The 27,233-nt window shown below is 39.3% G+C and overlaps 1 protein-coding gene across 1 annotated transcript; it reads left to right on the forward strand.

The window, feature by feature from the left end:
- The first annotated feature begins 11,619 nt into the window (after positions 1-11,619).
- APOH (apolipoprotein H) lies at positions 11,620-24,185 on the forward strand. The gene is made up of 8 exons (XM_055337999.1): positions 11,620-11,748; positions 12,420-12,596; positions 14,072-14,168; positions 15,484-15,560; positions 17,542-17,730; positions 20,579-20,758; positions 22,358-22,555; positions 24,034-24,185. Exons 1-8 carry the CDS (start codon positions 11,685-11,687, stop codon positions 24,087-24,089), a joined length of 1,038 nt encoding a protein of 345 aa, XP_055193974.1. The 5' UTR covers positions 11,620-11,684; the 3' UTR covers positions 24,090-24,185.
- The last annotated feature ends 3,048 nt before the right edge of the window (positions 24,186-27,233 follow it).

Here is a 27,233-nt window from a genome sequence, read left to right on the forward strand (position 1 = left end):
CACCTAGGAGACATCTGTAAGGGTCCTTGATATGTTCATACATATTCATATAATGAGATGCTTTAAGAATGTTTCTTAAAATCCATGATCTTCTTGAGGAGTCCACATAATTCAACATTGTTGGGTGTCTATACCCACTCTAAATTTAAAGACTAAATTTTTTAGTGTATGTGCTGCCGAAATGAGCACAAAAATTAAAATTTAAAAAAAGCAGTAGATAGTATTCATGGGAGAGATTTTTGCCTCCAACCATCTTAAAAATAGCGAACCATGGGACACCTGGGTGGCTCAGCAGTTGAGCGTCTGCCTTCGGCTCAGGGTGTGATCCCAGTCCCAGGATCAAGTCCTGCCTTGGGCTCCCTGCATGGAGCCTGCTTCTCCCTCCACCTGTGTCTCTGCCTCTCTCTGTGTGTCTCTCATGAATACATAAATAAAATAAAATCTTTTAAAAAAAATTGCGAACCGTTCCCCAAGACTTTGTATGCTTTCACATAATCTAACCCCATTAGAGCTATTAAACCCCCGTGGGGTTTGGTTGTTTCCTTAGAGCTACTTAACAGAGCCTTTTGCATACAGTTTGTTCAAGCAGCTGCAAAGTCAACTGGTAATATGTGAGTCCAATCCACACTTCAAATATTTTTAAAAGATTTTTTTAAAAAGATTTATTTATTTTAGAGAGAGAGACAGAGAGAGAGAGAGTGAACGAGTGGGGAGAGGGGCCCACGGGAGAGGGAGAAGCCTGAAGCAGACTCCCCGCTGAGTGCGGAGCCAACTCAGGCTCCATCCCAGGATCCTGATATCATGACCTGAGCTGAAATCAAGGATCGCCCCTTAATTGACTGAAACACTAGCCCTTTTTTTAAATTAAAAAAATTTATTTAAGTAATCTCTGCACCCAGCATGGGGCTCAAACTTATGTTCCCAAGATCAAGAATCACACACTCTTTTGACTGAGCCATCCAGATGCCTCAGTCCAACTCACACTCAGTGTCCCCCTCCCAGGGATTCCATCAGGAGTGTCATCAAAAAGTTTGCTAAAATGGAGGCACACACCACAGCTAGAGCATTTCCCCTTATCTGTTAACCTAACAACTGTGTCAAAATCAGACTCAATTTTACTATGTTGTAACCTGTTGGAAGAGAACCCATGTTGGTGTTTAGTGATCCCCTCACCTTCATCCAAGTGCACATAACAATTCAAACCATTGGGCTGTGGATTTATGTCAAACTTACTGATCCTTGGTTTTCACAAACTATGGCTTTTCCTCCTGTGTCTTCAGAAATCTCTCTTGCCATTTTTAGAAATTCATTTTCCCCCACCATATAGTGTTACAAATTCATTACACAAAATTTGGAAATGGAGAATATAAGAAAAAAAAAAAAACCCTCTCCTTCTAGCTGACATACTCAATATTTTGGTGCATTAACTTCTAGCATTTTTCTATATATATTCTTTATGACGTCACAATGCTGTATATGTACTTTTTAAAATAAAATATTCATATTATTAGATTGTTTTCCTTACCATCTTATATTATAAAGAATAATGACAGTGATGTTGAGGTCATAACTACAAGATCTTGCAACTTGGGATACATTTTCCTCGGTTAATAACCCTGAAATGCATTCTTTTAAAGATTTTATTTTTAAGTAATCTCTACACTCAACGTGAGGCTCGAAGTTACAACCCCAAGATCAAGAGTCACACTCTCCACCAACTAGGCCAGCCAGGTGCCCCCTCTGAAATACATTTTGAATAGCTAGCTACTCATAGTATTTTTTAGTTGAATTCCAATTCCATCTTCATGATATCCACCTTACCTTTTTTGGTGTAAGTATAATTTTCTTTGCTAGATAAGCCAGAAGAAGACTGAAGATTAAATAATTGTGCTCTCTCTTTGCCTGTGTTTAGATCCTTCAAGCATTGGAAAGTTGGAACATAAATCTGGCTAACCTTTTTGGAAGGCAACCATGTAATGTGTATCAAGATCCTTAAGGATGTTTTGCTTTTTGTCCAAGTCCTTCCACATCTAGAAATAAGATCTTAAGAACATTATATATTGAGAGATTTTATAAAAGGTTCTTAACTCTGGCATTAGTCACATGGTAAAAGATACCATCTAAATGTCCAAAAATCGGGAGATGATTAAACTACACCCGATGAAAGTTTTTATACAGCGACTTTAAAAGAACATGCTGTTAAAACAGAAGTAGTGATCTAGGAAAGTGCTTATGACATGAAAATAAAACACAAAATTATGTGCTGCGTATGATCCTGATTTCGATTTTGTTATATAAAAAGGCTGCAAGGACATAACTCTACGTGGCAAGATGATAGGATTTTTATTTGTTTCAAATATTTGTTTTCCAGATTGATTAGACAGATGAAACATGCTTCTATAATGAGAAGAATAAACATATAATTCTCCACTGTATGAACCTCTTCTTTGTGAAGTAGAACACCCGCCCCCGGCCTTCCTGTTGTGACTCCGACCTTTGTTGTCCTTGTAGCTCACCTGATCTTTATCTCAACCTGGCCTTGTCTTAGTCATCTGAGCTCCTGATATTTTGCAGACTTGGTTTATGCTGCATTTGAATTCATTCTATGTAGTATTTCCTTCTTTCCATTCTTTTCTTTTTTCTCTCCTTTCTGTTTTTCTTTCTTTTTTCTTTTTAGCAGGGTCTTTTCTTTCTATATCTGAGCTCATCAGAGAACTTCTTGAAAAGTGATGTTGGTTTCTCTGGCTGCCTTCTCATTTTCTTCTACCTCAGACCATCAGTGAACACATTTTCAACGTTTTATTCACAGGCCCTCATCTGTTCCCTTCTAGAATCTCTAGTAATGAGATCATATGGATCTGTCCTTTTGATTGCTTACAATATGTTTTTTCTAAATAGAGGATGATGTCTATGGGAAAGATCCCAGTGTTCTCTCCTTGGTATTCCAACGTGTCACAGCCTTTTTGTCCCAAATGTGCCATAGCTCTGGATTTCATGTGAAACAGGAAAAGGGAGAGAATTGGGACCTGGCACCATATCCACCTGCCAGGCGTAAAGGACGCTGAGAAGACTGACTCTGGAGGAACTGGCTGGGGTTTCTGGTGATCACTACACATTCCATGGGTGACATGATGACTCTGCTTTATATTGGAGGGAAACATCAGTAGTATTTTCTATACAAAGATGAGTTCATGGAGCAGAGGGATCCTATGCTTGTGTTGTCATGGGGACCAAGGCCAAGTATGCAGTGCCCAGGAATGCTCTTGTAACACACAAGTATTACATACCTACTTTTGTGTTTGTAGATTTCCATGGAGGAAATATTTTTTTTAAAGATTTTTGTTTACTTATTTGAGAGAGCACACTAGCAGGGGAAGGAGCAGAGGGAGAGGGAGAAGCAGGATCCCCGCTGAGCAGGAAGCCCAACTCAGGGCCGAATCACAGGACCCCAGGATCATGACCTGAACTGAAGGCAGACACTTAATCAGCTGAGCCACCCACGTGCCCCTCCATGCAGGAAATCTTACATTTTCCCCGAAAGTGGAAATAGATTTTCTGTCTTCTCTACTGAGCATATTGAAAAAAATCAGCAAAAACAAAATAAAACAACAGCCTGACATGTTAAAAAGAGGAAAGAAAGGAAACTACCCATATTCCACCACCTAAGGATGATGCTGACATTTTGCAGTAGTGTATGGAATGTGGCTTTTTTTTGTTGTTGTTGTTCTTTTGTGTTTTCTGGTAATGAACACCAATTCACTGAGTCTTATTGAAATCTATTATGGTTTTGTGTGGGAATTTCCAGGACTTTGGTGTAAGACATTCGACTCATTGATATTAACGATAAGAAGAATGTTAATGAGAACAAAATTTTCTCAAGCACTCAGTATAAACGAGGCACTTTTTAAGTACTCTGCATGTATTCCAATTTAATCCTGACAACAAGCATTTGAAGTGGGTTTTCTTTTCATCCTCATATTAGAGATGAAAACTTGACTATAGGCTCTTACTTGCTGAAGATACCACAGCTAATAAGAGGCAGAATCAAGACTCCTACTCAAGTGTACCGTGATTAAAACCCATTGTTAACCAGGGCATCACGTTCTCTCCGTTGTGGTGGGCATGTCCTCCTTCCTGGAGAGAGTCATCCTCTGAAGAACTACGCACTGTGCTCCTTTTTTCTATTTGGCTCATATTCTCCTCCATAGATTCTATATCACAGTTACATGGTGGGCACTTTTCTCCAAATCCAGTTTAAAACCTGAACATCTGAGTTTGGTGATTCTGTCCAGCAAAATTCCCTCCAGTGCTGACTACGGTCCTCAGTCCTTTGCTAGGAGTCCCTTCTTTGGAATGAAGTCCTTTCCTCCAATGCATGCCTCGGGAGAACAGCGACGTTCCAATTCCAAGTGTGAATTTTACGTTGGTCATTTCACGAAAATGCTCCCACTCACTGACACCACAGCGTTCAAGTTTCATTTGGAAAGTCAGAATGGAAGACAAGTTTGGTTTGAGATGTACTGAGGTCTTTTTCTTTCTTTCTTTCTTTCTTTCTTTCTTTCTTTCTTTCTTTCTTTCTTTCTCTTCCTTCCTTCCTTCCTTCCTTCCTTTTTCTCTTTCTTTCTTTCTTTCTTTCTTTCTTTCTTTCTTTCTTTCTTTCTTTCTTTCTTTCTTTCTTTCTTTTTCTTTCTATTTTTCTTTTCTGTCTTTCTTTCTCTTCCCCAATCCTTTTCTCTCCCTTACTACTCTCTTACCCCCATTTGTCTTCTAAACCACCATCAACACTCTTTCCAAAATATAAACCTGACCTTGGCTCTCTCTTTCACTGCCTTCAGGATGAATTCAAAGCCCTAATCATGGAATATAAGAGGCTCTGTCATCTAGACGCCCCCTCCCTCCAGCCTATCTCCCTCTATTCCATACCTGAAATATTCTGCTCCAGCAACATTCAACTGTTTGCAGCTATTGGGAATACATCATGCTGTTTTATGCCTCTTTGCCTTGGCAACTACCTGGAATATCTGATCCTTACCATCACATTCCCACACCCCACCTTACTCCCTTTGAACAACTAAGGTCCTATAAAACACAATACAAGTGAAATACCCACTGTGAAGTTTCTGCAGGTGCTTTTAAATTTTATTTATTTATTTATTCACGAGAGACACACAGAGAGGCAGAGACACAGGCAGAGAGAGACGCAGGCTCCTCGCAGGGAGCCCGATGCAGGACTCGAAACCAGAACTCCAGGATCATGCCCTGAGCTGAAGGCAGACACTCAACCACTGAGCCACCCAGGTGTCCCTCTGCAGGTGCTTTTAAGGAGAATAAATACCTTTGACTTTCTTCTATTATTTTATTTACAGCACCATATTTCAATCCCAGTAAACTGTGAACTCCTTATAGACAACAATGAAGCCTTCTTGTTTTCTGAAATTCCAGTATCAACCACAAAGTTTGGCTTAATAAGGGCCTAGTAAATGTTTGTAAAACATTGAATGAATTGGGTGCCTGGGTGATGCAGTCAGTTGAGCATATGATTCATGACTTTGGCTCAGGTCATGATCTCAGGGTTGAGAGATTGAGCCCCACATCAGGCTCTGCACTCAATGCAGAGTCTGCTTGAGATTTTCTCTCTCTCTCCTTCCCCTCCTGCTTGTGCTCTCGCTCACTCACTCTCTCTCTCTGTCTGTGTAAAATAAATAAGTAAATCTTTAAAAAAAAGAGAGTGGATAAATTCATGGAGCCAAGAGGTAATTCACAAGAGATCAAGGAGTCACATAATATAGAAAGTATAGAGAGTAGTGTCACTTTGCCAAGAGAGAGAACGTATGTGGTGGAAACCTACCAGTTGAACTTGACTTAGGTAAATATTAACATGCTAAGACAGAAGGTCTTAACCCTCACTGCAATCATAATTACCTCAGCACTTAAAAAAATTAATCAATGGCTAGACCGCTACCACCCCCAGCAAGTCTATTCAATTTTTCTTTTCTTTTTTTAAAATGGTCTGGGAGATTATAATGTATAGCCAAGGTTAAGAAGAACAGCTCTAGATGAAGATTGAAATTGTAGTATATAGAAGACTTTCGTTTCTTCAGTGTAGAAGCTATTTTCATGTAGGGGATCTCAGAATTCACACAAAGATGTTTCAGTGATGACTCAGGCTGGCCGTGTGTGTTTTTGTAGACATGTATAATCATGCCCCTTAAGCTCTGTAACATGTTCCTTTACCCTCTTTGCAAACATGTGCATAGTTCCTGATAGATTCTGTTATCAGAGGAGAAAAGGCACTTGCACCTTTCCTTTGGGAGCTTGTTGGTGGATGTGGCTAGAATCTCACCCCAGAAAGAGGCAATATTGAAAAAAAATGTTTTTAATCTAAACTGTTGCGAAATGTTTAATGTTATGGTCAAAGTCTCTGCTTGTAAAGTAAATAAGAACATTTTTGAACATGTGATGCAATGTGATTTTAGGAAGACAGAACCTTGAACTCTGAGTCTAGTTCTCTATAGTTTAATCTACAAAAGAGAATAGGGATGGATCTATGAAGTCATTAAGGGTTTCAAGTACAAGGTCCTATGTTTCTTGTAAGAAATGTTTTCATGTATTCTTAAAAATAAATGTCTATGTGTCTGTGTATTCCTGCCCAGGGTTAACAAAGCAATATACTAAGTGCAACATTAAGTCCAAGAGTTGGCTAATCTTCAGTGGTGAGTATAAACCCCAACAATACAAAACAACCACTTGATTTGCCAAAATTCCTGGGGCTTTTTTTTTCCTTAAGGGTTTTTCCATTTACTCTGCCAAATTAAACTTCAATGGTAAGTTTAAATGGGTCTTTAAAATGTCATGTAACATCGATGATCAGCCAGCTTCTTGGTTTTTATTATAAGGCAGTTAGTGGGAGTTGAACTATATGGAGGAGATAGATCAGACTCCAGGCCAACCACATGGTGCTGAAGTTATTCGGGGCAATGATTCACCAATGTAAGATGAATGCTTGCGTCTCATCCTAAGGCTCATTGTGAAGGCTCTTCATTAGACCCATGTGTGTTTTTGGAAGAGTTCTGAGAACATCTTGTAATTCTCAGACATGTTCAAGTGGCAGTACACTCAGGACTAATAATAATGATAATTTATTAATTGTGCACATTACCATCCATTATCTTTGTATTTAATTACACAAACCAGGGAAAATTTTACTAACAACAAAAAAGGGAAAACACACAGCTTCCCCTGAAACCACAAACACATCTGACTCCCCTGAAAAGCTGTCCAGACTTAAGTTTGATTTAGTTGTTTCTTCATTGGCTCGGTACTATAATTTTTGCATTATTTTCCAAAGTTTAATAGCTAGCAAATAGGAGCTGGATGTCAATGGTTCAAAAATAATGTGTATACATAATATATATATAACTGCTTATGACTACTTCTCTTCATACACACGCACACATATCCACACACATACACATACATATATACAAACTTAAAATTGAAAAAATTCTGTCCATTATACTGATTTTTATGGGGTGATGCCAAAAAAAGTTGAGGCCTTATACAGTTTGGCTCAAGACCACCCTCAAGGAAACCACAAAAAGGGCACGTATTTGTTTTGTGTTGTTATATTTTTAAGCAACTTCAAATTTAAAATATACAGAAAATTTCAAGAATAGAACAAAAACCTCCAAATACTCTTTACCCAGAGACCCCATTCAACCTTCACCAAACATCCCCTCAGGCACTTACAGCAACAACATGGCACACTCACGTAACAATTCTCCCTAAGGTCCCTCAGTCTTTCTCTGCCTTTCATGGCCTTGGCCATTTTGAAGATTACAGGGCAGTCATTCTGCACAATGTCCTTCAACTTGAGTATGTGCAATATTTTCCCATGACACAACCCAGGTCATGAAGTGAAGGGCAGGACTGTTGCAGAAGAGATGCCGTGTCCTTTCCATTACATCCTCTCTGGGGGCACACTATGTCAATTTGTCTCATTAATGGTGATATAATTTTGATAATTTGATTAAGATGATGTCTGCCAAATCTTTCCACTATAAATCCTTTTTTCTCTCTTTGTAATAAATACTTATTTTAAGTGGAGACATTTTTAAGGCTATATGAGCATCCCATTTCTATTTCCACTAATACCCCCTAGTTTAACATCCATTGGTATTTTTGCCAGGATTAAATATTTCTTTTTTTTCTTTTTTTTAAGAATTAAATATTTCTATGATGATTTCCAAACGACAATGTTCTGATTCCAGTATTCCTATTACATTAATTGATTGGCACTCTACCATAAGGAAAACTTTCTTATCTTCCAATATGCTTGTTAATATGTTTATTCCTATCAAAATGGACTCATTAATTTCCATTTTAGTCAATGGATTATAACTTGTTACTATCATTACTTATTTTGACACTCAAACTGTCTCATATTGAGAGCCCCTTCAAATGCCTTCTGGGTCCTTTTAACATGTCCCTATCATTCTCTGAGCATTATCTGAGTTGTTCTTCATAACATAATGTTCCAGACTTGGCTTACACTTTCTAGTCCTAGAATCAGCCAATTTTCCAAGTAGCCTTGGTGCCTTTCCATGGATAGTTATAGTAGGAACCAAGATCTAGGCACCAAGTGTGCCTAGACAATATACTAAGTATATTGTCATTCCCAGGCTATCTTGGAAAGAGCTAGGAATAATATGTATGTACAGACACACATACTTACCCACGTGTGTCTATAATTTGTATCTATAATTTCTGTTTCTGTCCATATATATGCAAAATTTGTACTGCTATCACTACTTCCAATCCAAAGTTACAGGGTTTATTTAAGCCTTCCTTCTTTCCTTTTTGCTTCTTCTCCCCACCAGTAAAAATCCTGACTCCCATTATCCCTCCTATATTTGCCTGTTTCTCAATCCCTTTTTGTAGCCAATCCTGCGGCAACACTGGGCTGTCAGCATCTCAAGGGTCAATGTGACTGCCCCACTGAGTCTGCCCCATGACTTTTGGACAGAGTTACAAAGGAAGGACAAAGGAATGGAGGGATTGAGGGTGCGAGGGAGGGAGGAAGGAAGGAAGGAAGGACTGAGCTGCTTTTAATTTGAGGTATAGTTAACATAATAAAATGCACAGATCTTAAATGTTTAATTGGATGAATTTTTATTTTTTAAATTTTTTAATTGGATGAATTTTTAAATTTCATTTAATAAATTATTTTTTAGAAATTGAATTATAGTTGACACACAATTTTACATAATTTTAGGTGTACAGCACAGTGACTTGACAATGCTGTGCTCACTGCTAGTGTAGCTACCACCTGTCACCATACAATGCTATTACAGTTCCATTGACTATATTCCCTATGCTGTACCTTTCATCCCTGTGACTTATTCATTCAGTGACTGGGAAGCCTGTACCTCTCACTTCCCTTCACCCATTTTGCCCATTCCTCACCCTTTTGAGACCATCATTCTGTTCTGTGTATTTATGAGTCTGTTTCTGTCTTTTGTTTATTTCTTTGTTCACTTGTTTTAGTAAAATGAGATTTTTTTATTTTTTTATTTTTATTTTTATTTATTTTTATTATATTTTTTTAAGTTATGATAGTCACAGAGAGAGAGAGAGAGGCAGAGACACAGGCAGAGGGAGAAGCAGGCTCCATGCACCGGGAGCCGGACGTGGGACTCGATCCCGGGTTTCCAGGATCTCGCCCTGGGCCAAAGGCAGGCGCCAAACCGCTGCGCCACCCAGGGATCCCCTAGTAAAATGAGTTTTGATCATTGCATGTGCACTAGTAACAAACACATAAAAGAAAATATAGAATGTTCTCACCACTCCAAAATGTCCCCTCAGGTGTAGGTGCACATCCGTCAGCAAATATTATTAAAAACCCCTCTTCTGTCACTGTTTCTCTCAACATCTATCACTGCATTTGCATCTGTTGCCAAAAATGTCTCTTCTTAGTTTCACACTTCTCAGATTTGTTTTCCTGATGCCCAGCCCATTTGGTTTTTCTCTCTCTTTCTCCATCTACCTCAGATCTTTGTTCTGTAGAACAACTCGGTCTTATCTTCTTTAGCTTCTCTCTTCTCCATGCATTAAAGGAATTCTCCACGATAAAGTAGAGCCTGTGGATGATCTAGAAAACCCTTTGAAAGGGAAGGGGGAGTGTGTGTGTGTGTGTGTGTGTGTGTGTGTGTGTGTTTGTAAAGATTGTTGTTTAATCACAGAAGGGGAAGGACTACTATTGTTTTCTATTAGTGGCAGTATACTTTTCCTCTTGTCATGGAACACAAGTTCATTAGAAGCATAGTTCAAGAATCACTGCCTGACAAGGATATTACTTAACTGATGTGTATCAAGCAACTTTAGACATCAAAGACCAACTTTAGACCTCAAAGACCTGAGAACCTGCAAAGAGAGTTGACTCAGACCTTGCCATAACAAGGGAGGCAATCACTGTCATTTGCATTTGGCAGAGAGTCAAAGTCAGAGGAGTGGCCAAACTTAATTGTGGACAGAAAGGTCCAATTTCAGGTATGTCCTGATGGGAGGTTGTTGGTATGATAGGGATGGCGGAAGTGGACTAATTAGAAGCTGGGCATCCTATGCAATTCATTAAAGAACATATTTGGGTTTCTCCAGTTTGTCCTAAGTTGAGTAAATTGCTCAATTGCTCATGGAGGTCATGATTTGGCTTGCCAGATTGGTTGCTACAGAAACTAGGGTCAGAGTTCTATTTTTATTTATTTTCTGGCCATTGTCCACTTGCATATTCAGTCCTTGAGAGCAAAGAGTATATGAGAGGATGAAGGAGTCATGGCTGGTCCTCTCTGAACCCCTAAGCAACATCATCAGCATTGGTCATTGTCTCCTCCTACTCAGCTTCTGTTCTTCTCTGAGTCCCAACTTGTAACTTCATGTCAACTTTCCAATTCCTAAAACAGATCTAGAAATCTGCCTAGACAGATCTAAGCATTAAGAATAACGAGCAGGACTTTGTGTTGACTTGATGTGAGAAGACTGTGGATTTAAGGAAAGCTGTAAACTTGCACCTGGAGCTCCCAGGACAGTCTCATTACTAATTGCAGGTAGAACAGAAATCTGGAAGAAAGCATCATTTTGTGACGGAAGATGATGAACTCGTTTTTTTTAGGCATTATAATTTTCGATGCCTCCCTGGTGGATGTTCTTTGGAATCATACATCTGGAAAGTGGAATATCATTTTAGAGGTGTGGAGACTGAAACCCAGAGATGGTCCTAGGTTTCTACCTCAAGATGGTAGGAGAAGCAGGTGTTCCTCACTTCTGATCCTCCACCTACTATGTATACAAAACTAAGGATGGAGGATGAGAGGTCTGGTGTAGAGGCCTGACAATCTGGGAATCACCAGAATTCTATCAGGAGTGATAACAGGCAGTGTAGTGCTGTTAAAATAAATGCTATGAAGACGGAAACCATTTGCCAAAGATTTCACAACAGACCCACAGAAGTGAAAGTAAATGATTAAAAAATAAGTCTCAGGGTTCCTTTCAAATTGTGATATTTTACCTTCTATTGACAGAGATAAAAGGACACAGGAGAAGAGGTTAATGTTTAAGCACTTTTATATTTACATCCTTCTTTTTAGCAGAGGAAACCACTTTGGTAGTGCCCCTGTGTGTCATCCATAATGATTTCTCTGGGGCTCATCTTGTTCTCGAGTGTTCTCTGCCATGTTGCTACTGCAGGACGGAGTAAGTATTCTTTGCTTTTGCAAATATAATTAATATATCCAACCCCCTAGCACATGACAGGGATCAATAATGATAATTAAAATTCTCTCTAGTGCAGATGCTGGATACCGATTCTTCAATATTGTCATTACTTAAAGCTCCCTGAGATATTCAGCCAGTTGAAGCCTCGATGGATTGACCTATAAACGGGGATAACTATAGTATCCTTCAAAGGGTTGTTGAGGAGATTAGATGAGATATTGCATATGTGAAATATTTGACATAGAACTTGGCATAGTTACTTTTGGCAGCATTAAATAGTTTTTTTCATTTTTGTGCTGAAAAAATGAAAAGCTAAAAGCTCAACTTTTAGCTGAGCTTAAAAGTGAAAATACAGAGTTCTTTTTAAAATTTTATTTAAAATCAGTTAGTTAACATATAGTGTATTATTAGCTTCAGAGGTAGAGTTTAGTGATTCATCAGTTGCATGTAATACCCAGTGCTCATTACATCACGTGCCCTCCTTAATGCCCATCACCCAGTTACTCCATCTCCCCACCTTACTCCCCTCCAGCAACCCTCAGTTTGTTTCCTAGGGTTAACAGTCTCTTATGGTGTGTCTCCCTCTCTGATTTCACCTTATTTTAGAAAAATATGGATTTCTTAATTAACCACTTTGTGCTTTATTTCAGCTTGTCCCAAACCAGATGATATACCATTTGCCACAGTTGTTCCATTAAAAACATTCTATGACCCAGGGGAGCAGATAGCGTACTCCTGCCAGCCGGGCTATGTGTTCCGAGGTCTGACGAGACGATTCACCTGCCCTCTGACAGGAGTTTGGCCCAGGAACACTGTGAGGTGTATACGTAAGTCAGTGCCTTCTCTCACTCGCTTTCCCTCATTGGATTCTGGACACTTGGGGGGATAGCCTACTTTGTCATGCTGGGGGCACAGAGGGCCAGCAGAAGCACAGAGGAAAGAGCTGCGAAGAAACAAGAGGACCTGCGGGGATGTTCATGGGAGGAGAGACCAGAGGCAATGGGTGCTGTTTAGAGAGGAGGAGGTGAGCATAGCCCGGAAATAGGAGAGTGAAGACCTGCCAGGGTATAGGAGAGAGAAACACTGCAAAGTTAAAAAAAAAAAAAAAAAAGATGTACAGATACTCCAAAATTTAGATACCAAAGAGACTCTTGACTAAGTAAAACACAAGGAATCATCATATCTTTGGATTTTTGCCTCAAAATTAAAGCAGATCTAATATAATCATCACATTATAATACCTTATAATAAATATATGAATTATATATGATTATCTAATAATTTATAATAAGTTACAATAATTTATATATACACATATTAAAAACTTAAGTATAAATTTATTGCCATCACCTCATGGTAGATGGTGGCTTTTCTTTATTCCTCAGACCATGGTTCTGTGGTTCCATGCCCACATTACTTTTGGCAGTCAAATATAGAGCAATCAACCCAATAGAATTTCTGGCAATTTTATGTAGAAGTTAAACAGTAAAAATAACTATATGGATCTCTAAGAGCTCTGGTTATTTTGGTCATATGAACATGACCTTTGTGAACATCACATATTTCATAAAATTGATTTTAGCATGCTTTTTGAATTTTTTTAAATTTATTTATGATAGTCACAGAGAGAGAGAGAGAGAGAGAGAGGCAGAGACACAGGCAGAAGGAGAAGCAGGCTCCATGCACCAGGAGCCCGATGTGGGATTCGATCCTGGGTCTCCAGGATCGCGCCCTGGGCCAAAGGCAGGCGCCAAACCGCTGCGCCACCCAGGGATCCCCTTAGCATGCTTTTTGATTTAAAAAGGACTAAACACGATTTTTAATAAAAAATAGCTATAACATCATAAGAGAAAAGCTTTCTTTAAATTGGTCATAAGCCTAGAACACTAACAATTTCATTTTTTCAAGTTACTTTCCACGTGTGTATTTTTGCATCATTGCAGAGAGTAGGTACCATTTTATATTTTTCTATTTCATCTGCATAGCATAAACATTAACTGTATCTCCATACTCTTCATAATTCATATTCATATTGGCTGCATGAGAGTTCAACTATTGATTTGCCATAATTAATCAAAACAATCACCTGATGTTAAACATTTAGCCTGTCCAATTTTTGTTATTAGAGATAACAGTGCAATGAGCCCCTTTGTGCATATATCATTTGACTAACTTTGATTTCTTTTCTTAGAATAATTAACAGTAGAGTTATTGGATCAAAAAATAGAAATGAGTTTATATGTTGTTGCTTTAATGAAAAATTCTATAATTTGAAATTCACTTTTTTATCTTTAAATTACAGCCAGAGTGTGTCCTTTTGCTGGAATCTTAGAAAATGGAGCTGTACGCTATACAACTTTTGAATATCCCAACACGATCAGTTTTGCTTGTAACACTGGGTAAGGACGTCTAGCCAACAGATGCAGAACATTTCTGTGCCTTTAAGCTAAACATCAAGCCATATTTTATTTTTAGCCTTCAGGCTGGACTTGCTGAATACAAATCAATTATAGTCCTGTTTTTAATCTATACCACAGTGGTATTGGGGTTGGGGAAACCATAACAACTCGTGAAATGTGAAGTTGCTACTGCATTAAAACTTTTTTCTCCCAATTAATTACTTATCTGAGGAGGTACACTGGAATGATTAAAACTGGATAATAACTCTTAATCATCTCTGGGACAAATCTTGGCATGAAGGTTAAGATACTTTAGGAATTGGACTTGGGCTTTAGTTATGAACCTAATTTGATTGACTGACGTGGGAGTCTCCAGAAGGGAGGTTTTTTTTTTTTTTTAAATTTATTCAAGACACAGAAAGAGAGAGAGAGAGAGAGGCAGAGACATAGGCAGAGGGAGAAGCAGGCTCCCTGCAGGAAGCCTGACACAGGACTCGATCCTGGGTCTCCAGGATCACAACTTGGACTGAAGGCGGTGCTAAAGTGCTGAGCCACCTGGGCTGCCCCCAGAAGGGAGTTCTTTGGTGAAGGTTGGGCATGTGGTGGTATAAAACATACTTCTGTTAATCCTCACACAATGCAGGACAGCATTCCCAGCAAGAAAGCACGTACAGTGGGTCATATACAGCTTATGTGCCTTATGAGCAAAGGCACTGCCAGTGACATTGTCAATAGCACGTCGTCTGTATCCTAGGGCAAAATTGCACCGAGACTTCTTGCTCGGAATTGGAAATTAAGAAATACTATGTGTTAAAGAGAATTGGACTCCTTTCATCTGAAACATCAATTAATTTGTGGGTCTGATGACAAAGTACCTTGAAACAATTGGCTTCGAGGAGACAGTGTTTTCAATGGAAATATACTGCGTTGTTTTTACCCATTTATGTCAGTAGACTGAATCGTTTCAGAAAATGGATAGCAGCCATGACTCAGTTTGATTCACTTTTGTGATCCTGAAGAAGAGACGCTTCTTTGCTCCACATAAGAAGCTGTTAATTTGGCCTGCTGATTGGAAAAGAGGGATTTGGGGTTTTGGCTTCTATGCTCATAGCTATGGAAACTTCTCATTCTTCTGTGAGACCTCTGCAGCCCTGGGCTGGGAAATTTGATGAGCCTTAAATGAGTGCTGAGCAACTCAGGAAAACAGCATTACAAAATAGGGGGAAAGTCGGTAGCAATGCTCAGTGGAGAAGACATTTGAAATGCCATCAATGGATTCTTTTACTGCTTGATGGGTTCCATTTTCCCTTTGCAGGTTTTATCTAAATGGAAGTAGCTCTGCTAAATGCACCGAGGAAGGGAAATGGAGTGTTGACCTTCCTGTCTGTACTTGTGAGTCTGGGGGAACCCAGTTATGGGGAGACTAATTGGTTTGCCTGGGACTTTGCTGGTTTGACACCTGTATGTTCCATACCCTGGAAATCCCTCAGTCTTGATTTCATTGGACAGTTGCTCACCTTTATGGGGAGTGTTCATCCTGATATCATCTCACCTTGGAAGATGCAACAACCCTTTTGGAATGACAGAAAGAAAGCATTTGACTTGTGAACACATTTGTATCCTTCACCTCGTGGAACCAGGGCTATCTGGGTCTATTCATTTCATCACTCACAGTCCTTGGCAGGGGCTTGGATACATGTGGCATTGGTCAATCGCAGACAGCCATCATTTGACTAGAAGAACATCTAGTGAGATCAAACATCTTCCTCCCACTCTGGGACCTCATTCATCCATTTATACATTCACCCATTTGTGTTCCATAAACAGGTGTTGAGGACCTAATGTGTGCCATATCCTGTTCTCAGCACTGAGGCTACATGGCTCAGAAGACTTCAGTCTGCCCCCAGGAAGTATGTCTAGTGATGAGGGAGACAGGAAAGTAAACTTCACAGTGAGCTTGGACTCCATGTAAGGGCCTTGCCTCATAGGAGTGGGGTGGGATTGCTCCCCAAAACGCTGCTGGTTTATCCAAGGGACACTCAGTCACGAAGTCAGGGTCGGCTCTGGACATTGTTTATCTAGGGAGGGACATTCTGATGTTCCCTAACTTGTGATTCATAGGAGTCCAGTACATTCATTGACCAGGAGGCCCTTGCATTACAATAATGGTTGTAGTTCTTTAACATTTCAGTGAGGCCTGTCCTAGCAAGAGCCAGTAACAAAGTAAAGCAATTTCAAATCAATGATAGTTTAAGAAAAGCTGAACTACCAAAGTATTTTTAAGGGTCAATTAGAGTTCTTTACTCAGCACTAAAAATCACCATGATTCCCATTGTTTCCCTTGTAAGCAGATTTATATAAATTATGTAAAGTTACTTTTTCTTCTTGGTTACAAACAGAAAGTCTACTTTTCTTCAATCTCATCTAAGTGAGAACTTCTCATACTTTAACATATGTATGACTCAACTGGGCATCTTGTTAAGATGCAGATTCTGATTCAAGTGTCCGTGGGGTCTGAGCTTCTGCATTTCTTGTAAGCCTCCAGGCAATGCCCCTGCCGCTGGCTCACAGATCACACTTTGAGTAGCAAGGATCTAAATAATTCAAATTAAATCACATTCTGGTCTGCACTGACTTCCTTTACATTGGTATAACTCTCCCTGGACTTAATTGAAACCCCATATTAGTGAGTCCAGATGACAATCCCTACTATGCCTCCAGGTAAAGCTACTTATATAAGCTCCATACATACAGAGTGCAAAAGCAGGAGATATTCAATAGGAACAAATGTAAAACAGCAGTGGAACTGAGATGTCACAAATGACTTTGTACCAAGTGCTATCATCAGCAATTATTGCAGGATGGGGCAGCCCCGGTGGCTTAGCGGTTTAGCGCCACCTTCCACCCAGGGCATGATCCTGGACACCCGGGATTGAGTCCCACGTCAGGCTCCCTGGATGGAGCCTGCTTCTCTTTCTGCCTGTTTCTCTCTCTCTCTCTCTCTAATAAATAAATAATCTTAAAAAAATTATTGCAGTATGGTTCTACACCAATTGACTTCCAGAAACATCTTCCAAGTAGCATTTAGATCAAAGACTTAGGGAAACCTATGCATTGTGTCATTATAATAGGCAAATTAGTGGTAATGAAACTTAGATTTACTTCATTTTTCAGTCTTTGGACTGGTTCAGACATCTGATTTTCAAATCATATTTTCTTGTGCAACTTCTACAATGGACTGTTTTTACCCTGGCATTTGATCAATTTTTGCATTTTCTCAAGTTAATCTGTTTTTTTTTTTTTTTCCTTTCTGGAAAGAGTATCTTTAAAGGACTCAACTATTTCATAAGAGTGATCATTCTTTCTTTTCCAGCTGTAACCTGCCCTCCCCCATCGGTACCTAAGTTTGCAACACTTAGTGTTTTTAAGCCATTGGCTACAAACAACTCCCTCTATGGAAACAAGGCTGTCTTTGAATGTTTGCCACACTATGCTATGTTTGGAAATGATACAATTACCTGCACAGCACATGGAAATTGGACTACATTACCAGAATGCAGAGGTAGGTGCAAGAAGACAAAACTATTACAATAGTATAGAATCCCATGTTTGAGAAGTATAGAAAATTCTATCATCGAGTGTTTCCAATGGCCTTGTTCAACAAATGTTTATTGGCATCTACAATGTGCCAGGCAGTGTGCTGGGTGTTGGGGATATCAGATGAATGAGAGACCTGGCTTCTGACCTCAGGACAATTAAATATGATGCAATGAACTGTTTGGAGCTGCTTGGGAGAGCTTCCTGGAAGAGGAGAATGGAGAATAAGGAAAAGGCATGGAAAATCAGGGAGATGTGAGAGAACAGGATGTGTACATGGACAGTTGAATACGGTGGTGAGGCTGGTAGAGAGAAGCCAGGATTAAACTGGGGAGTACCAGGAAATGAAGGTGAAAAACTAGGCTGTAGTCAGATTGTCACAAGCTTTTACTAAGAATCACAAGAATATTTGATTTAAAAAATTATGAAAATTCTTCCTCTTCTATTTATTTTATTTTTTTAAGAAAAAGAGCATGCATGTGCTTGCAGAGAGGGGGAGGGGCAAAGAGAGAGGGGAAGAGAGAATCTCAAGCAGGCTCCAGGCCCAGCACAGAGCCTGACATGAGGGTCAGTCCTACAACCCTGAGATCATGACCTGAGCAGAAATCAAGAGTCAGATGCTTAACTCACTGAGCCACCCAGGCACCCCCTTCCTCTTTCAATTTCACCTATCTTCGTTATCTTTGAGTTTGTCAACTACACAACAAGTAGCAAAATTATAGGCTTTATCATGTACACAAGGAGTTATACTGAGGACTACTACTTTCTCCTAAGTAGATATTGCAGATATGTCTTGAATGATCCAAAGCAAAAGTGCTTTTTAACATGGGGAAACTACCAATAATGATACAAAGCACCTCTGAGGGACTGAAACTCTGGGCCAGGCACTCATCTCCTGCTGTATATGTGTCATCTCATTTAATTCTTTCAATCCTAAGCAATAGGTTCATTTTTTTTAATAGGTTCATTTTTTTTCTTTTTCAACCTTTCACCTAGATGGATCAACTGCCAAAATGTTGTGACTTTCTATGTCTCTCTCTCTTTTTCCATAGACAGATGTTTTTTCTTCCTGAACCATTTGAAAATAAGTTGTACACATCATGACACTTACCCATAAATACTTCAGCATGAATATCCTAAGAACAAGAACATAGTCACTGTAGGCAAGACATTTAATGCATTTTGAATTATTAACAATAATGATTTAAATTATTATAATAATATAAACAATTAACAACATTAATTTCATGTGCAACACCCCCCCCTCGCCGCATTGACCTGAAAGTGTTCAGTTTTGTTTTACATGAGATCTCATCAAGTGTCACACATTTGGTTTAGTGTCATGTCTCCTTAGTCTCCTTTGGTTAAGAATGACCCCCCTGACTTTATAATTGTCTTTCCTTGGCATTTTTATTTTTATTTACCTATATCCTTTTTTGAGAAAGAGAGAGAGTGCGAGAGTGTACAAGGGGTGGAGAGGGAGGGGGAGAGGGAGAGGGAGAGAGAGAATGCCAAGCAGACTCCATGCCCAGCATGGACCCCAATGAGGGGCTCAGTCTTTCAATCCTGAGATCACAACTTGAGCTGAAATCAAGCTAGATGCTTAGAGGCACCTGGGTGGTTCAGTCATTAAGCATATGCCTTCAGCTCAGGTCATGATTCCAGGGTCCCTGCTCAGTGGGGAGCCTGCTTCTCCCTCTGCCTGCTGCTCCCCCTCCTCCTCCTCCTCTCTCTCTTCCCCCCTCTCTTAAATAAATAAATAAATAAATAAATAAATAAATAAATAAAATCTTTGAGAGAGAGAGAGAAAGAAAGAAAGAGAGAGAGAGAGAGAGAGATGCTTAATTGACTGAGCCACCCAGGTGCCCTTCCTTGATATTTTTAAAGAATATAGGCTTATCTTCTAGCATATTCCATAATCTGAATCTGGTTGATGATTTACTTGTGATTAGCTTCAAGTTAAATAATTTTGTTAAGAATCCATTCCATCACATCAGGAGGCACCACTGGTCTTGCTTCATTTGATCCCTTGGTCAGGTGGATTGTTAGATCTTCTTTTGGTAAATGCATCTTTTCCTCTTTGAAATTAGTAAGCAAATGGTGGGTAATACTTTGAGATTGTGTGAATATCTACTCTAGCTGGCATTTTGACATCCTCTGAGGATCCTCGACTTAGTCATGACACTGGTGGTTGCAGACTGGTGACTTTTTATCTTTTCTTCTTTATTTATTGGCTTGCACGCTTCTATAGAAAAGAGCTTTTCTTTTCTTCCATGGACTATTTTTTAAATATTACTATAGACTCCTAGATTCAGGTGCCAGCTAGAAGCACCATGTTTCTCCATATTTCATTCTGGCTTCTCGTATAGACTGAAGACATTCATAAGAATTAGATTTAACATCTGAAATCCAATAATGGTGTGCTAGTGTTTGTGGAGGGAGTCTTTGTGTTTTAATTTCATGGTTTGTTGATTAAAAGAGACAGACTTTTTTTCTTCTTTCAAACCTGCCATCTTAGACTGCATGGAGATGAAATTTGAAGTAAATAATACCTTGTGATTGTATGAGAGCCCAAAGAACTTGGTAACTCACTGATTTACTTTCAAAGTATTGTTTCTTTTTAATATCTAGGGTCATGTGAGCATAAGATAAGGGGGACAGAATTGAACACCTAGGTCCCTAGAAATTGCATTCCAGCTACAGGAACACCCAGTGACTCAATGGGGGTAATGGAAGCTGGAAAGTAAATATTTCATAACTATGGGAAAGCACTACCTTTTATACTAATATGTCTTATTGAATACACTTTTTAGAAGTAAAATGCCCATTCCCATCAAGACCAGACAATGGGTTTGTGAACTATCCTGCAAAACAAATACTTTATTACAAGGATAAAGCCATGTATGGTTGCCATGATACGTATACCTTGGATGGCCCAGAAGTAGTGGAATGTAACAAATTTGGAAACTGGTCTGCACAACCAAGTTGTAAAGGTATGAAATATGGGTGAGATCATAACTTATCTCTGAATTTATCCAGTGGATTACCCTTACTTGCCATTTTCTTGTGCCAATCATTTTCTGCTCATTGTTCAGACTTGCTTCAGTTATTGAACTTCAGGACTCACATGTGCATGGGGAGCTTCATGCTTAGGAAGCTTGTTTGAGATGATACTGTAGATCCTTTGTAAACATTGATGATATGGTGGAGGATTGTGTGGGTTTCCTATACTTGCCTTCCTGTGAGCATCCTTTTCTGCTTTCTTCTAGTCTAGACTCTTCTCATTATTGCAAAAAACAACCACACATTCAAGCTTGTTCAAGGAAATGGGGGTTTGTCATAAATGGGCAACAAGTGATCATGTGGACATGGAAGATGAGGAAATGAAATGCAACTGGTCCTCCTGAGGATTGGAACTGAAAGTCAGGCCCTATTGCTACTCTTTCCATATCTCAGTGGCCTCATGGTCTCTCTCTCATCTCCGTGTTTCCCTGCTCACTCACTTCAAACCTGGCTTGACTCTACACTAGGATCTTTCAGCCAAAGGACTCATCACTAACTGGCATCTTTTCCTGGAAACACAGGTTCCTTTTGAGTTAGGTGTCTATCCTTGATCTGGGATCATGCCTATGCAAGAGTATTAGCACTGTATTTCTGCTCAGGTTGCCATAGGGCGAGGCAGTCTAAGCAGAAAAGAAAATTAGGCACTGCAGGCAAAATGATGTATAATTAGTGTCTTAGGTTGGGGTCCCCTAGAAGCAGAGCCTAAGACAGGGATTCAAGTGCAGATGATTTATTCAGTGAGTGTTGCAATTTCCCTGTACCCCAGAATCATCTGGAGGGCTTATTTAAACACAGAGTTTCTGATTCAGTAGATCCTGTATAGGACCTGAGAATGTGCATTTCCACCAAGTTCCTGCTGCTGCTGCTGAAGATAATGATGATTCAGGGACTAAGTTTGTCCAACAGGAGTCTGGTTTCAGTTTCATCCCCTTGGGAGCTCTAGACATGAATTCTACTCCAGAATGGATCTCACCAAAGGGCATGGGGACCTGCCTCTTGTATCCTTTTATTAATCAGTCATTGGCTATGGGCTGCTCCCTTCCCTGACCCTCGTGTGGGGGCTGATTCGCTCCCAGAAGAGGCAGCTCCCTTATGGCTGAGGGCAACTTTTCAGAGAAAGGAACCTTTATGAGCTATTATCAGCCAATGCACACAGTGGCTGGTAGATGGCTACACTAGCTTAATAAATGGGATCTAAGTGGGGCAGTGGAGGTATGTATGAAATGGCAATATCTGGTAGAAATTCTTTTTCACTGACGCCTAAAATCTGATGCTTCTGCTTTGACCCTCATATGTCACTACCTCAGGGGGGAGAAAAAGGCATCTTGGAAGCCATGATTAATGGTTCTATTGATAAAGAATTGCTATTAGCACTGACACTGACATTAGTCACTATGAACATACTTGGAGTCTTCTTGTCTTGAGCAGTTTGTTTCAGGTGTACTCATCTACTAATTCAAATGCTATGTTGTCCTTAAGAAAGACTAAATGAACTCCTAAGTCTTGACTAAAAATATTGTCTCTTTCAGCATCTTGTAAATTATCTGTTAAAAAAGCTACTGTGCTATACAAAGGAGAGAGAGTAAAGCTTCAAGAAAAATTTAAGGATGGAATGCTGCATGGTGAAAAAGTTTCTTTCTACTGCAAGAATAAGGAAAAGAAGTGTAGCTACACAGAGGATGCTGAGTGCATAGATGGCACCATTGAAATCCCCAAATGCTTCAAGGGTGAGTCTAAGACTGGTACTTTTAGCTAGGACTTCCACTTGCCCCTCACCGTAATAAGTACTTTAGTTACATAATAAGAAGCCATATCAGTTTGGCCATTGGATTTTTTTTTTTTTGAGAGAGTGAGAGGGAATGTGTGCAGGTGCATGGCGGGGAGGGGCAAAGGGGGAGAGAGAAGCAGATTCCCCGCTGAGCAGGGAGCCTGGGATCATGACCTGAGCCCCTGGCTGCTGGGTTTTTTAAAAAGAGGCAGGGACCAAAGGAAAGAGCACGATGAAGCAATAAATGGATTCATTTTTTTTCACTTGCAATAGCATCTTCCTTTCCAATTCTCTTCCTTAAAACTCAGGATTGCAATTTTATTCAATGAATATTGAGATGAATTATGCCATCCTGTATAATTTCAGGTTAAGCCCAAATAAGAATAAAAATATTTCATGGAGTATTGAATAATAATAATATTTGCTGCCTCTTGGTCCCAAATTATAGAGAAGTCACCTCAATTACAAAGTAACTCATGGTAATGGTGATTGGTTTATAGATCTTCTAACATTTTTTTCCCTTCCTTCAGCAATTCCTAGAGTTTGAAAAGTACCCATTAGAGCAAAGTATTCATTAGAGCAAAATATTTTAAGGAAGATGGGATCATATTTGTGTGAGATAAAGAAGCATACAATGATCAGTATTTAGAACTGCCGACTTTTTAAATTTGGGGGTTTAGGGTTTAAATATCCTTGTACTGTAAAGGAAGAATGAGCCAGAGGCTGAAGTTACTATTGGCTCTTAGTTTAGAAGTGTTCCAAGAATGTGGACAGCTCTATATTGGGCAGGCAGGTTAGAGAAGAGAGGGTTTTGAGAAGTGACCAGCTAGAGACAGTAGAGGGAATGATAACTAGTACTCATACCTACTTCATGGGTTTGATTATCGGAATGATCCAAGCCAGAGTAAGTGTTCAAACAATGATAGTTATCATAATCAGTAACAGTTAGAAATGCACTGGATAAATTGTTATTGTTCAAAATATAGCAGACCCCTGGGCAGATGTTAAATATTGAGATCGACAGAGGACATGAAGTCTAGTACAAATCAGAATACAAAATATTAGGATAATAAAAAAAAAAAACAAGCAGAGTTTTGTTGATGTATTTCTTCAGGCTATTGTCTCTTACAATCTTCAGACAGATGCAGCACTGCTAGTGCATCGGTGAATAAATAAAAGCCTTATATAGTTTTTTTTTTCCTTTTAATCTTGACTATCAGAATTATACAGAACCTTTTATTTTCTCTCTTGGAAATGAGTGCCCTATCATTTCCCTGATGTTTTTTCCTAACACTTAAACCTCACAGTCAATGGTTTTATTCATATAATTAAATTTTCCCACACGTTTGTAAAATGTATTTGATTTGGCTTAGCTACTTAACAAATTTAAGAAATGATTGTTTCGCTTAGAATCTTTCTCTTTTCCTTCCCAAACAGAACACAGCTCTCTGGCTTTCTGGAAAACCGATGCATCAGATGTAAAGCCATGCTAAACTGGTTTTCAGATTCAGAATTAAAGGCCATACTGGAATCGGTGTCTGTCCAAGGAACATAAAGAAAGGTGGAAAAATAAAGTGACTGAAAACTTATCCTCTCTGTCACTGCAGTGTGGTAGCTTACTTTATGTTATGTTATGTTAGCTGGTTAAGAAATCTGAACATTTGGAACATGGAAATTTTATGGCTGTGGAATGGAAAGAGTACACTTATTATCCAGGTAACTCAGTTCCCCTCTCCCTTGTTCTATTCTCAAATGCCTAAACCGACTGCAGTATTTTTCATAGAATGGTCCAGAGAACCATCATATGAGCCCTCAGCAATGCCTAGCAGTCTTACCACATCTCTTCCATTTGTGCGCTCTCCTCCTCCCCAAGGTGGCTATTTCTCTTCTCAACCCTCCCCTAGCCACCTTCTTTCCCCTCATGCTTGCCAGATAATCATGCTCCTATTGCATCAAGAAAATAGAAAAGACCTTTTAAAATATGTTCCCATGGGGTACCCAGAAGGCTCAGTTGATTAAGCGGCTGAGTCTCAATTTTGGCTCAGGTCATGATCTTAGGGTCCTGGATTGGAGCCCCATATTGGGCTCCATGCTTGGCGGGGGGGGGGGGTCCTGCTGGAGATGCTCTCTGTCCCTCTTTCTCCCTCTTCTTCTCCCCCACTCATGCACATACATGCACACACACTCTCTCTCTAAATAAGTCTATAAAATAAAATAAAATAAAATAAAATAAAATAAAATAAAATAAAATAAAATAATAAAACAATCTTCCTGTGACCAAATCTGTCGACTTACCAGTGCCTGCACCAGGTTCTCTGCCCTTTGTCTTGCTGCAGTGGATAAACTCTGAGTTCCCATCTGGGGGCAAACTTTATGCACTGCATCCCATCTTGTCTCTCCTACTTAAGGATTTTCCCCCTGCCATGAATGTTCTTCCATTTTAATTTTTTTCTTTCTATTGGACTATTTCCATCAGTGTACAAATATACAGTAATGCTATCCTTTACAAAAACCCTTCCTGTTGCCTGACATCTTTTTCCAGCCACTGCTCCATCTTTTCATTCCTTATTTTTATAAAAATACTGAAAAAAGCTGTTTCTCTTTGCCAGCTCCACAAATAGTACCTGCCACTTGAAATCTGTCTCCCCAAAGGTATTTTCTCACTGATGCTTTTTCATCAGGATTTGACCTGCTTCCTGTGATGGGGGTCAGATCTTTTCTCCAAGATATTTCTCTGCTTCTCGCCCTTTCCTTCTCTCCCAGGTGGTGATTCAAAAGCTCCACATTCCCATTACTTAGCCTTAAAAAACAATTTTACTTTTTCTTCCTCAATCCTTTCTGTATTGTCTCTCCCTGCCCTCTGTCTGGGTATTAGGGCTTGAGTTTGAAATGGTTTCATACCTCCCCTTCATAAACCAAAAAGCCCTATTTGGAGATTTTGCTGAGCAAAAGAGACATTGCTCTGGACTTCTTCTCTTGCAAAGCTTTAGACCCACTTTCCTAATTAATTTTGTTATTTCAAAATTTAAAAATACATAGAAAAAATTTTAAATTGCTTACTGTCCCTCAGCTCATTTGAACAGAGATATGGAACAGTGAAAGTTGGTAATGACTTTCTTTTACATCTGGTTAATAATTACTGGGGGCCTTTCTAATGTAGACCTGAGCTCCAAGGCCTTTTGCTGGATCTCTGATGGCCTTTTAATAAAAACTCACAACTAAGCTTTCCTGTTCTTTTCACAAGGCCATTACCTGCCTGGATCAACTAAGATGTAATCTAGAAATTTTGAAGTACTATCATCCAGTTTATACCCAATGAAGGAATACACCCAATGGGGGATTATTCACTTTAAGTATTGATTATCTACGACCTATCTCGAGGGTATAACCAGTGAGATATAGGACCAATCAGAATGAATGGTGGTCCTGGACTGGGGGCTGAGGTGGGGAGTTGGGGCTGAAAGCCCCCCTGATGTATCAGGCATTAGTCTTTAGTTGTCAGACTGTGTGAACTCAGGGCAGGAGGTCCTATGGGAAAAGCTGTTGGCCTCCTGGTTGGTACTCAGAGATTTGAGGCAACACCTATCTATCAATTGGCATAAAGCCTTTTCAATATTTTCACACGCTCTAGGCCCTGCCATGCCTGCTTTCAAGAAATATTTGGGACATCTTGATGTCGAAAGGACATAAACAACATAAAAATAAACCACACACATCAAACAAAACAAAACAAGAACACATATTGTATTTTTGACATTATTATACCTTTTATTTTTTGAGGCTTTGTTTTTTTTTTTTTTAGAGCAGTTTTAGGTTTAACAAAATTGAAAGTACAGAGATTTCACATATACCCCTCACCCTCACACATGCACACCCTAGCCATTATCAACATCATTTACCGAAGTGGCACATTTTTAACCAAAGATAAACCTACACTGACACATCATCCCACATCCATAGTTTACCTTAAGTTTACCTCTTGGTGTTGTATACAACAGATATACAACAATAGAATATATTCTACAACAATAGAATATATTCTATGGATTCAGACAAGAGTATAGTGACATATATCCATCGTAAAGAGTATTTTCACTGCCCTAAAAATCCTCTGTAATCTGTCTGTTCATCTATCTCCCATGATCCCCCACGACCACTGATCTTTTTATTGTGTCCATAGTTTTGCCTTTCCATGTCTTATAGTTGGAATCATTTAGCCTTTGTAGATTGGCTTCTTTCCTTGGTAATCTACGTGTAAGTTTACTCCATGTCTTTTCACGGCTTGATAGCTCATTTCTCCTTACTGCAGAATGATATTCCATTGTCTGGGTGTACCAGTTTACCTATTATCCTTTCACAGACTGCAGGACACTTCGGTTGCTGCCAAGTTTTGGCAATTATGAATAAAGCCGCTATAAAGATCTGTGTGCAGATTTTTGTGTGGATATAATTTCTACAGCTCCTTTGGGTAAATATGAAGGAGCATGATTCCTGGATCATATAGTAAGAATATGTTTGTTTGTTGTTGTTGAGATATAATTGACCTATAACGTATTATATTAATTTCTTGTTCAACATAATGATTTGAGAGATAGATGTATTACAAAATGATCACCACAATAAGTATAGTTAACATC

The sequence above is a fragment of the Nyctereutes procyonoides genome, unplaced genomic scaffold, assembly GCF_905146905.1.
Source record: "Nyctereutes procyonoides isolate TBG_1078 unplaced genomic scaffold, NYPRO_anot_genome, whole genome shotgun sequence".
NCBI classification, from domain to species: domain Eukaryota; kingdom Metazoa; phylum Chordata; class Mammalia; order Carnivora; family Canidae; genus Nyctereutes; species Nyctereutes procyonoides.